A 12,280-nucleotide genomic window follows, 5' to 3' on the forward strand; every position below is an offset into this window, starting at 1 on the left:
GGCCCAGAGAAGGCTGTGAGCCCATGTGTGTGTGTGACAGGCTGTGTTCCCGTGTGTGTGTGTGTGTGAGAGAGAAAGAGAGAGAGAGGGGTGAGTGGGTCTGTCCCCCACGGTGGCTGTGAAAGTCCTGGGGTCTGGGTTAGAAGGCAGCCACCACCATTTATTGGCTGTGTGACCTCGAGCAAGTTACTTAATCTCTCTGCCTGTTTCCTCTTCTGCTGAAAAGGGGGACAGCAACCGCAGTCACCTCACAGGATTGTTATGTGGATTCATTAAAGTACACAAAGTGCCAAGAACAATCCTGGCAAATGAGAGAAGACGAATATTTCCATTTTACTTGCCTAGGTATGGGAGTGAGGGTGCCGAGCATGTGGCTGAGTGGTCAGCTGCGAGTGTGCGTCCCCAGGGTGTGAGGCCCGGGCGGCAGGGTCAGGCCGCGGGCGGGGCTGCATACCTGCGTCGGTGGCCGCGTCCTTGCTCTGCTTGGCCTTGTTCTGGCTCTGCGGAGACGGGGGAGCGCGGTGTGGAAGCCGCAAGCCCTCAGACTCTAGCCTCTCTCTGTCTCCTACTGCCTCTCACCTTCTCTGGCCCTCAGGGAGGGCACTCAGGAGCCCGCTGTGGGCAGGTCCCACCCTTGGCCCACAAAGGCCACAACAGAAAGGTCACAATAAAAAAGAAACAGGAACCTGCACCTCATGCGGAAGCAAGACGTCAGTGGGGCAGACGCAGGAGGGGGCCGGTTCCTGAGGCTCCACGCGGCCTCTGGTTGGGATTTGGGTGCTGACAACCTGGGTTTTCACCCTTCCTGCTATTCCTGGCTCTGAGACCTTGGACAAGTCACTTACCGTCTCTGGGCCTCAGTTTCCCCTCTGTGACATGGGCCCACTAAGCCCCTCTCCAAGGGTTGTGTGAGGGTTAGCGTCTGCGCTCACTGCCCTCTGAACTCTGGGCCTGGGCCGCAGGGGGCCTGCTCTGAGGACTGGGTCCTTGGGCGCAGCCTGGAGGTGGCAGAGGGGGTCGAGCTGTCCCTAGCTGTCCAAGCCCTGAGAGTCCAGGAAACCCATTTCACAGATGGGGAGACGGAGGCTCAGAGAGGGACAGCAGCCCGCATGTCCCAGATGCAGACCATGCGCAGGGGTTTCTGCAGCACCCCTTCCCTGCCTTCCTGCCATGTCCCAGCCTGGGTGATACCACATGGCCTCAGTGGCCCCACGTACCTTCTCCACCTGCTTCTGGTGGCCATTGGTGCTAATGCGCTCGAAGGCCTGCTCAGCGTCGTCTGAATCCCGGCACTTCTGCTCATATGTCTTCTTGGACTGGAGGACAGAGGGATGTGACTTGGGGGGGAGGGTCTCAGAATGAGGCTCCCTGAGTCTAGCCTCCCCTCCTGGTTGGGGGCCTGTGGGTGGAGTGGGGGCCTCCTCCCAAGGGAGGGGGCCCTGGGGGGGTCCAGGACGAAGATGGAGAAGGGAGCCTTGTTCCCAGGCCCCTTCCCACTTGGGACAGTGTAGCCCTGCCCGTGGCCCCAACCTTTTAGGGGTGTGGTCACCCCAAACCACCAACAGCTCTCAACATGTCCTGCATGCTCATGATGCTGGCCTCTACACGTTCTGGCCCTTCTTGTGGGACCCCTATTGTCCAGTGTCCTAGGGGTCTCCTCTCTTCTCATCCCAGGGTCCCCATCTGACAGTACGTCTGGGGTGACCGCCTGCCCATCACTCAGGAGCCCAGGAAGGGCAGGGCCTGGGCTGGTCTGCGTGGGGCTTTAGCTCCCAGCACAGCCCCGGGCACTGGACAGGCCGCGGTGTGTGTCGTTGAAGCGGGCTCTGAGGTGGCCCTGTTCCGGGTGCCCGGCACACCCTGAGCCCTCGGCCCCCCAGGCCGTGGACCCTCGCACTCACCTCCATGGTTTTCTTGTAGAGCGACAGCTTGCTCTTCTGGACACGGTCCATGACGGCCTCGTACTGCAGGGGACACGAGGCTCTAAGCAAGGGGCCAGGGCCTCAAGGTCCTCCCCTAGGCCGAGAGGATGGGCGTCCCTGGGCGGAGGCGTGGCGTCCTGCAGCTCCGAAGGGGCAGTGACAAGCTGCCCCCCGCGCGTGGCGCTGCCCACCCACACGCCCAGGCGGGCTCCCGGACGCCACTTCACAGCTCTCCGCTGCGGGGCGCTGGCTGCTCTGCGGAGGGCGTTGCTCCGACCCGAACAGCTTTGGCAGATGTCACAGCCCCTCTGGCCACAGGAGGAGCGCCTGGGACGGCCAGCCTGGCTCTCGCTGTTCTAGCAGGTGCTCTGTGTCAGGTCCCAGCTCTGGCAGGGACCCTAATCCAGCACCTCAAGGCTGCGCCAGCTTTGGGACTGGCTCTGGAGACCAACTGACCCAAATTCTGAGTCCTGAGAGCCTGTGACCCTGGCTGGCGGGGTGGGCACGCAGGGAGTGTAGCTACACCGAATTTCTGTGGTCAGGTCCACTAATAGGAGCCGCACCTTGAAGACTAAGGGGAGGCTGGTTCTGGGCTAGGTCCCCAAAGATTGGGAAGTGGACCTAAGTGTCCCATCCTGCAAAGGTGAGACTGCGGCACAGAGCGGGTAAGAGCTTGGGCGGGACACCCAGGCCCAGCCCGGCCCCAGCCGCGGTCTGGCCCCATCTTCCCCGTCACTGCACCGTTCTGTGAACTTCTCCATTTTCAGCTCCTTGGGCATTCACAGCGGCCCTTCCTCTCTGAGCAGCAAGCGTTTCTGTGCGCCGGCCTCTCCCCCGGGTCTGGGCACCACCGTCATCACTAAGGCGCCGAGAGGCTGAACACGCGCCCCCCAACTGACCTCCCGGGGGGACTCGGGCTCGGGGTGGGGGGCGCCCCGGGACGCACAGGGAGCACCGGCCCCCCCGCCGCCCAGCCCTGCAGCCCCCCTGGCCGGTCGCCCCCGGCCTCTGCTCGCCCAGCGCTCCCGAGGGGGCCGCACTTCCTCCCCATGCGTCCTCCCTCCAGGGGCTCGGGCAGGAGGCACCTTGGGTGGCCAAGGGGAGCCGGGCGCCCCCGTGCGCCCCGCAGGCTCCGCCTCTCCCCGTGCAGCCCTGCGGGGTGGCCGCCCTTCTCCCCGATGAGCAGCCCTGCCCCCCGGGTTCGGGCCGGTTTCCGGAGGCTTCCAGCTCGGGCCGCCCCGTTGGGTTCCCTCGGAACCGTCACTGCCCCTGGTCAGCCTCCGAGGAGGAAAACAGAAAGGACCGGAGCCCTCCGCCGCCCCCGGGCCCCCGCCCCCCGCCCCCCGCCCCCCGCCCCTAGGCCCCTCCCTCCGGACCCCGAGGCCCCAGGCCCCGCCCCCTGCCCCGGGCCCCGCCCACCTTCCTCCTCTGCTCCTTCTGCCTCTCCCGGAAGCCCTCCAGGCGCCGCAGCTCCTCGCGCAGGGCCTGGGCCAGCTGCATGTGGGCGCCGCCCGCGCTCTCCAGCTCTGGGGCCGGAGCGGGGAGGTCAGGCCCGACGGGCGGTGCCCCCTGCGCGGCCCGGCGTCGCGGGCATTCCTGGGGCCCCGACACCCTGCCGCCCGCAGTGGGGCACCGCCGGCCGCGGGACTTACGCTGCTTCAGAGACTCGAAGGAGGCCCTCAGGGAGCTGCAGGACGGAAAGGCGGGGGCTCAGCGGAGCCCGGGTCCCCCACGGGCGCGACCGAGACCCCGGGAGCCCTCCGGCCGGACGGCGGCCGCCCACCCAGGGCCCACGTTGGCACCCCTGGGGGCGCCGCTCTCTTTGGAAACTGTAGAGCGGCCAGAGCCCCTGCTGTGGCAAAGCGCTCCGGGCCTCTCCGCGCTTTCGGGGTCCTCCCGCCGAGTCCTCGTCCCTCGGCAGGACCAGCCCCAGCGGCAGGGGGCTCTTGGCCCGGCTCTAGGCCAGGGGCCTGGAGGGTATTTTGGAGGAAGCGGGATGGGAGGGCGGCGGTACAGGGAGGGAGACACGCAACGGGCCTCACTCATTCCCTGGTCCTCGGCTGGGGGGCCGCGTGGGCAGTGGGGGCGCCCTGGTAGGGGGGCCCAGGAAGGAGGCTGGTGCCTGGGAACCCTGCGGGAGGCCCCCCTGGGGCAGAGACGAGGCACCCCCGGCTCCAGGTGGGCACCAGGGAGCGCAGAGGAGGAAGCGAGGCCCGCGCCGGGCATGGGGGAGACGGCCGAGGGCAGGGTGGCCAGGTGGGGCAGGTAGAAATGCGGGACACTCGGCTGAATTTGAGTTTCAGATGAACAGCAAGTACTTTTTAAATATAAGTATGTTCCAAATATTACATAAGGCATACTTGGGAAGTATTTGTGTTTATCTGAAACTTAAATTTAACCGGACCCCGTTTTTTTGACCCGGTAGCCCTGCCGAGGGGCTTCTCCCGGTTCCCCAGCGGAGACCTGAGCAGCGCTGTGGCAGCGCCCAGGACCCGGCCCTGTCCCGTGGGTCAGAAACAGGCCTGAAGGGGAGAGCGCCTCTCCCCGGCCGGGGGAGCTCAGGGAAGGGGCCCCCTGGAGGTGTGGGCTCCTCGTGGCGGGGCAGGGGGCCTGGAGGCAGGACCCGGGCAGGGGTTAGAAGCAGGCCCTGGGGCCAGACGGTCAGTCCAGGCACTGCACCTCACCGCCTGTGTGACCTCAGGCGAGTCACCTACCCTCCCTGTGTCTGCGTCCCCTTCTGTGAAATGGGGGATGGTTGTGAGGCTTCAGTGCGTTTGTGTGTGTAAAGCACTTCTGTCGGGACCCTGTTGCACGCTCCTCCCCTGAGCCCACATCTGCACACCCCAACCAGTCCCAGGGGCCCCCCAGGCTCCTCAACCTGACCTGTGCTGTACCACCAAAAAGAAGTCCCACCTCAGAGTTCACGGGGTGCCCCCTCTTTTGAGAAACCCCACCTTGGATTCACCTTCAGACAGGGGTCCACTTCAGGCCGCCCCAAAGGTCACGCTCCCTTCCCACCTCCTTGTAGCCCACGTGGGCATGAGGAGCAGACCTGTGTTCGTGGGCAGGTGTGCGTGAGGAATGCCCGGGCCCGCGGTGTCCCAGGGTGGCTACGGGTGCCAAGTTCCCGAGCCCACAGGAGATGCGTGTGGAGGCTGCAGTCTGGCCCTAAGGTGAGACCTGCGCACTCTCAGGGGTACAATTCTCTGCCTGTGTTTGTAGCCCCTTAACCAAAGATGCAACGTGCACTGTGGCTCCTTCCTCACCAGAACGTCTGACGAGTCGCAGTCCATCGAGGCAGACAGGGAAACCGAGGCCAGAGCGTGGCCAGGCTCGCTGGGGTCACAGCCTGGGGCCGTCCCGTCCTTGGCTGCATCCTGCCTGCCCGCGGACTCGGCTCCTTTCAAGGCCTCTCCGCCGAGCGGTGTGCTCGCCCCCTGGTGGCCACGTGGCTGCATGACGCCCAGCCGCGACCGCCCTGGGCTCCTGCCCGCGCACCCCCACAGTCCTTGCCGGGCAGGCTTCGCAGGGGGCTCCCCGCTCCCATTGGACAGTTAGGGAAACTGAGGCCAAGGAGGAGCAGCAACTTGGCAGGACCCACAGGAATCCAGGCCTAGAGGAGAACCGTGGGGGACTAGTCGGTGCCAGCCTCCTCGCCCCGAGTGAAGTGGGTCTGAAGCGCAGCGCGCAGGTGGGCGGCATCGCCGCGGCCTGGGAGCCTGGGAGAAACAGGTTCACCGGCTGCACCCCAGTCCTCCCGAAGCGGAAGCTCGGGGGCGGGGCCCAGCAGCCTCCAGGGCTGCTGAATGGGACAGCGGCTGGCCTAAACCGCGGGACCCTCCCACCGTGCCAGGGCGCGTGCCGTCGGGCCGCGTTACAGATGAGAAGGGGTCAGAGCGCTGAAGAGGCTGCCCCGGGGCCACGGCCGCCCAGCCGCGGGCCCGCTGCTTCCCTGGGGCAGCGATGCCCCGCTGGCGCCACCCCCCCATCTCTGTCCTTGCCCGCCACTCCCCTCCTGCCCAGCCTCCCTAGTCGCGCGGCCCCTCCTTTCTCCCATCAGCCGTCGCCCACCCCGCAGGCAGGGCCGCAGCTCCTCCGTGACCGCATCCTGCCCAGACCCTCCCAGAGCTCGGGGCCTGCACACCCACTGCCTGGCCCTCACCTCCTTTAGGGTCTCCCACCTCCCAGATACCCCAAACTCAGAGTGCCCCCAAAACTGGACTCAGTGCCCTGAAAACCTCCCCCCCTCAGCAAAGGCCCCACACCTACTCAGCGCTCCATACCAGGACCCCCGGAGCCTTCCTCGGCTCCACGCCCCCCCCCCCCCGCACTCCCTTCTGTGTCCACCTCCTAACTGCTACCAGCCTGGCCCCTGGTCACCCGGCCCTGCACCAGCTCCTTCTGGAGGCCGTGCCCCTTCTTGCCCCAGAGCCTTTGTGATCTGCTTCTCTGTGTGGAGCATCTTTGCCTGGCTTCCTCCTCCGTCCCTTCTGTGTATTTGTCTTTGTCACTTTGGGTTGATGCACTGAGTGTCTGTTACACGGAGCTGTGAGCCCCCTGAGCAGGGGCAATGCCTGACTCTCCCCCCACTGTCCCCAGGCTCATAGTCCAGGTGACAAACCCAACACTTAATAAATACCAAAGCCTCTCTCCACCCCAAACCTGCCTACTCCCCCTCCCCTCGGCCCATGGCTTCTGGCCTTCCCTCCCAGGCCCAAGGTGGCTGTACAGAGTCACAACTTCCTGGGGCGGCTGGTTCTTCTCCCCACCCCCCACCCCCTGGGACACTGGGAGCGCCTGAGTCCACAGCGCTGCCAAGCGGCCATCCGCCCCTGTTCCTACCCTGGGATAGTCCTGATGGCAACCAAGTCCAGCTCACCTCAGGCTTCCATCTGCCCCCTCAAGCTTGCTGGGCTCTGGGGGCTGCGTAGATGAGGGTGCTTGCTCTGCCTGGGCCAGTTGGGCAGGACTGCAGGCCCTGGCCATTGCAGGGGCCTGTCTGCTCACCCCTGGGCCACAGGCCTCCTGCCACAGCCCTGTGCATTCCTGACGGCGACCTCAGGCCATCACAGTTCTGCTCACACTGCCAGGCTCAGCACACCACCTTTCTAGGTTTGGGCCCCAGACTTTCAAAGAGCCAGCCACAGTTTTTCCCGGTACCAGAGGCAGCCTGCTGTGGGTTGGCAAAGACTCTCCCCAGGTGAATGGCCCAAAAGTCTGACCTTGTGGGAGATTTGGGGACCATTTGAAGTTTTTCTCTGCCCCCACGAGACCCAGAAAAGATGGTTTCTCTTAGTTTTTCTACTACTCTTGGCTCTTCCCTCTTGCTGCTCCAGGAAGCTGTCATCAAGATCTCTCCTTTCCTGTGCTCTCCTTTAATGTGTCTCCATCACGTATCAAGAACAGGGACCCTATGCAGGTCTCTACCCTAGGTTATCAGTCACCAGTGTCCTCCCGTGTAACGCATCCCATTGCCCTCTTTGACTTGGCTCCCAGGATGCTCAGCCTGAAATTCTGTGTTCATACATAGTCTAAATTTCCATGTAAGTATCTCCTGTACTCTCCCTGCCTGGTAGCATGCACCACCTCATGTCACTGCTTTGGCATCCATACCCCAGCCCAGCTGCTGGTCAGGAGGCTCCTGCCTCCCAGGGGCAGAAACAGCTCCTCTCACCTCCCTGTGTGGGACACAGGATGCTGGTGTCAGCGGCCCTAGATGGGAACAGGACCTGGCTCTCTCCCTCTAACATCCTCAGTGATGTCTTCATTCTCTGAGCTCAGAGGAGGAGAGAGCATGAAAAAAATCTCTCTTCTGGCAGGAAAGCCACAGTTTTAGGCTGTTAACAAGTGGGGGGTGAGGTGGAACGTGAGGGTGTGAATATTCAAACGCATGTGCCTTGGGGAACTGTCCTTGGTTAGTGGTGACCACAGAAGGGCCCACAGGAAGCTGACCCCAGCTCTGCCCTCCTCTGCTCCCCTTTGTTTCCCCAAACCTGCCCTGTGCAGCTTCCAGGAGCATGTGGCACCCCAACACCCTACAAAGGGCAGGATGAACAAAAGAGGGAGGAGGTGACAGCTCTATGGGGGGGATGGGGGGGTGTAGTTCAGCCAGACTTCAAAGGATGGGTAGGACTGGGCAGGGGAGAAACCAGGACAACAGCCGGAGCAAAGGCCCAGAGTTTAGAAGTGAGAGTCAAGGTGAACTTTCTGCAGAGCTGGACGTGCACCGTAAGCTGTGTCAGTGAGCCCCCTGTGCCCACCTAATGCTGCAAAGGGCTTGTGGGGTCCCTCAAGCCTGGGGACTGGGGCTTATTTCTGTTGCCACTGCCCAGCAGATGTTTGCTGAGTGACAATGTGAAGGAAGTGAATGTTAAAATCCATTTGGAGCTGGGAGTGACCTCCCTTCAATGTCTGTGGCTGAGCCTCCAGGCCAGAGCACCTTCTGGCCAGTGTGAGGTCAGGAGGTGGTGCACAAATGCTGCAACTTCAGGCAGCAGAGGCTGGGCGGCAGGTCCCCTCTGCCCTCTCGGCGTTCACTGGACTATTTCCCCCAGCTTTTGTCCTCCCCATTTGCCCCTGCGTAGTGTGTGTACCCTCCGCCCTCTGCCTGCCTTCCAAGAGGCTGAGAATAGGCATCCTAGGGGGCCTAGGGGGTGCTTGGCCAAGGGGAGACTGGGGCCTTCCCCCCACCAGGGGACAGGCCCTGCAGGATAAGCCAGCACACCCATGCTAAACAGCTAGGCCTTCTTTCCCAGTTGCCAACCCCAAACACACCTGCCACAAGTCTCCACCACAGTGGGGAAGTGCCCATGTTGTCCTGGCCATCGAATGATGGTAGAGGAGAAGGACTCTTCCTACAAAGAGCCCTCCAGGTTGGAGTAGGGATGGGGTAACCTGGTCTAAGTCAAGACCCAGAGAGTAAGGCAAGGCTGGAGTGTCTGGGAGGGCTTCCTGAAGGAGGCAGGGCATGAGAAGTCCTTGAAGGCAGGTTCTGATACAAAGGACTGTGGAGGAGAATGAAGTCACCCTCAGTGTGCTAGTCTAGCTTCAGGACAATGGGGCTATTCATTTTATTTTTAAATTTTTGAATAGCCCTGACTCAGCCTAGGGCACAGCACACACTACGTGCTCCATACATGCAATGGATGGCTGATGGGTGCGTGGCCCTCAGTTAGAGAAAGGGATGACTGCATGGTGTAACTACTCCTAGTACATGCCACACAGGTCAACAGCAACACTGACTGAACACCTACCATGTGCGGTCAGCTGAGCTGGGGGTGCATGGGGGGCGAGGTCACGGCCCTGAGGGGCTGGGTCCACTCCTGCCCTTGTCATTCAACAGCCCTTGCCCGTTCCCCCCTCCAGACTGTCCACGCAGGTCCCCTGGCAGGAAGGGGACCCCCTTCTTCTCCGCCTCTCTTGGAAGTGCCCTCTCCAGTCCACCCCGCTCTGACCTGCTCCTCCAGCCACCCCCGCCTGACGGCAGGCTTGGGGCAAGCTGGGCCTCGCACGTCACTCCCCGCCTGCTCTGGGAACGTGCGTGCTAGGCTGCAGAGCCTCCGTAGCTTTTGTCTTTGCCTTTCCTGCTGCTGGTCAGGCTGAGCTGCAGGGACCAGCACTCCCGGCCCCGGCTCCAGCTCCTGCCCAGGAGGCAGTGAGATGGGCTCTGCCAACCTCCCGGCGGGCATGGGGCTCCCCGTCTCCCACCTTCAGTGACGGCTGTCCCCCGGCCTCCAGCCTTCTGGGCCCGAGAAGGGCTGGGCCTCAAAGGAAATGGTCTAGGCTGCCCACTCAGGCTTCTCAGCCCTGAAATAAGCAGGGTGACCCCAGTTTTTCTGACTTACGGAGGGGCCGGGAGACTAAAGGAGCGCTGCTGTGGTTTGGCACCGTCTGCTGACACAGTGACTCCTAAGCGGCTCCTGGGGATGACTGTCCCCTTCCAGGCCCAGCCGAGGCCCAGGAGAAGGGCAACGAGCATCCCAGGGTCACGAGGGCAGGCACCCCGTGCCCCACTCCGCTCCTCTGACCACACAGGGAATCGGGGCCACCCAGAGCCTCAGCCTGGCCACTTCATAGTTCTGAACTGGGGTCAGATGTTGTGTGCCCCCCACCCTTCCGCGGCCCACCTGGCCCCCTTCTCGTTTACTCTCCCCGTTGGCGCCCCCTGCGTGTGCCTCACCCAGCCCGCCAGCCTGGGCTCCCGTCATGGCCCTGCCTGGGGCACCCTCTCTAACGCCTCCGCCTTCTCTTTCTGGCAAAGTTCTCCGGGAGGTGTGCAGGGCTTCCCCCAGGTCGTGCTCCCCTAGGCCCCTTCCTGCGCTGCCCGGGAAAGGCCGCAGACTTCGCTCACCCCTCGCCATGGCCTGGGCCCTCCTCAGCACCCAGCCTGCCTCCAGCCTTGGCTCTGACCTGTTCATCTGCACAGCAGCGCGGCAGAGTGGGAAGATGAGAACCGAGCTCAGAGAGGTTAAGCAACTTGTCCACGGTCACACAGCTCACAAAGTCTGAGTGGGACCTAGAGCTCATGCGTTCTTATTCCTGGGGCTGGTTCGTGCTTTCTGATCTAACACACGTACGCCAGGGCCTTGGACGTTAACCTCCCTGGCTTACATCACCTTCAAACCTTCCTCTAGCCCTTCCCATGTTTTCTCTGGCTGCAGGTTGGAAGCAGGAACAAGCAGGGTCCCCTGTGCCATCAGAAGACCTGGAGAGCATTGTATATGCAGGGCACTCAAGTGAGGGGGCCTGGTTCCAGGCTCTGGAGCCGATAGGCTTTAGGGCCGTTTTCTCTGGACAGAGCCAGGTGCTCACAGGCTTGGCCTCGCGGGGAGGAGGGCAAGGGTCAGGGGTTGCTATAGCGGCTGCAGGCTGGGTCAGGCCTTGGGGCTCCCTGGCAGAGGAGAAGTACTCATCAGGGCCCTCTCGCGACTCGGGGTCCAGTGCCCTGCCTGCACCTCAGCCTGGCTCTGCCCTCACCCACGGGGCAGCGCCCACGCCTTCCCAGGCAGCAGCCCCACTCCCTGGTGGAAGTCCTCCGGCTGCCCTCGCGCCGTTCCTCCCCTCGCCCCACAGTCTGCGCGGGGACGCGGGCCCCAGGGCCGCACAGGCCCAGTGGCTTCACTCTAGCGGCCGCTCCTACTGCCTCTCCCCTGAGCCAGGCCAGAGCCGAGCCCCTGCTCAGGCCCTTGAAGAAGTGGTATCACTGATGAGGACACGGAGACACAGAGAGTGTCGGTGACCAGCCCAGGGTCACGCAGCTGGCTGGCAAGGAGTCGGCGCTGGAACCAGGTGGGTCCCCTCCTGGGCCCTGCCCTGGCCACACCTCCCTCCTTGAAGCCCAGGCCAGGCCAACGCTTCAGGGGCCTTGGGAAGCCAGCGGGGGGCCTGCCCCTGTCTCTCAGGGTTCCCAGGCCTTGGGTGGAGGCGGTCCAGCTGGTGTGGGCTGTGCCGCAAGCCCCTGAAGACAGACGGCCTCCACCCCCTGCCGGGGTCTTCCTGCCACTCAGCCCGTGGGATTTGCTCCCACACACAGAACCTGCCAGTTGGCCAGGAGACTCGCCCTCCAGACACCCCTCTCCCGGGAGCCACCAGGCCAGACCCTCCCCGGCCCTCCCCAGGAAGCCCAGCCCCGTCTGAAGGCCCACAGTGCGCCTGGCAAAGGCAGACAGAGCTCCAGGCCCGGGACTTCTTACTTGATCTCGGTGTGGCCGCCCGCCTTGCGGGCGATCTGCACCAGCTCCTTTCCGTACCGCTCCTCCGCTTGGGCCCTGCGAGGACAATGCATAGCTGCCGCTTCTCCGCTTCCTCCGGCTGCGGGTCCCTCCAACCGCCACGCGCGGCAGAACTGGAGGGACCCGCCCAGCCTCTGCTCCTCCACGTTCAGCCCCAGCCCTTTCTCTAAATGAATGTCGGCCAGACACAGACACACTTGAAGGGACATCAGATTATTGCCCACTAGGCAGGCGCCCAGTTTGGGGGAACCAGGAGAGTCATACTCCTGACTTTTGAGAGCAGGGTGTGCCCTACAGCAGCTTGGCAGGGCGGGGGGCCTCCGCCTCGGGCCCTTGCCTGCCCGGTGCTCACCTCTGCCTCAGCAGCTCCTCCACGTCCTTGCACATCTTCCTGCCGTCCAGCAGTCTCTGAAGCAGCACCTCGTAGCCTGTGTGGGCTGTGAAGTCTCTGCACTGTAACACAGGACAGAGGTCCACAGGAGGGCCATGAGGGGGCTGTGTGCTGGGGGCACAGAGTACAGCCTGGCAAGGCCCCCCTGACCTCCGCCAGGCAAAGAATCTCCCCAGCCCCCGGGGCCTGGCCTCCCCATCTGCTTCCATCTCCCAGGACCTGGCTTCACACAGGCC

General features: G+C 63.6%; 1 protein-coding gene across 1 annotated transcript in view; it reads right to left on the reverse strand.

The window, feature by feature from the left end:
- PSTPIP1 (proline-serine-threonine phosphatase interacting protein 1) overlaps positions 1 to 12,280 on the reverse strand; it is a 39,888-nt gene that overhangs the window by 7,887 nt on the left and 19,721 nt on the right. The window contains exons 2-8 of the mRNA XM_036907613.2: positions 12,006 to 12,106; positions 11,615 to 11,689; positions 3,575 to 3,609; positions 3,342 to 3,448; positions 1,902 to 1,964; positions 1,218 to 1,316; positions 455 to 500 (exon numbers count right to left, since the gene is read on the reverse strand). Coding sequence (XP_036763508.1) covers positions 455 to 500; positions 1,218 to 1,316; positions 1,902 to 1,964; positions 3,342 to 3,448; positions 3,575 to 3,609; positions 11,615 to 11,689; positions 12,006 to 12,106 — 526 coding nt within the window. The remainder of the gene's footprint in view (positions 1 to 454; positions 501 to 1,217; positions 1,317 to 1,901; positions 1,965 to 3,341; positions 3,449 to 3,574; positions 3,610 to 11,614; positions 11,690 to 12,005; positions 12,107 to 12,280) is intronic.

This window comes from Manis pentadactyla, chromosome 11 (assembly GCF_030020395.1).
Source record: "Manis pentadactyla isolate mManPen7 chromosome 11, mManPen7.hap1, whole genome shotgun sequence".
NCBI lineage: Eukaryota > Metazoa > Chordata > Mammalia > Pholidota > Manidae > Manis > Manis pentadactyla.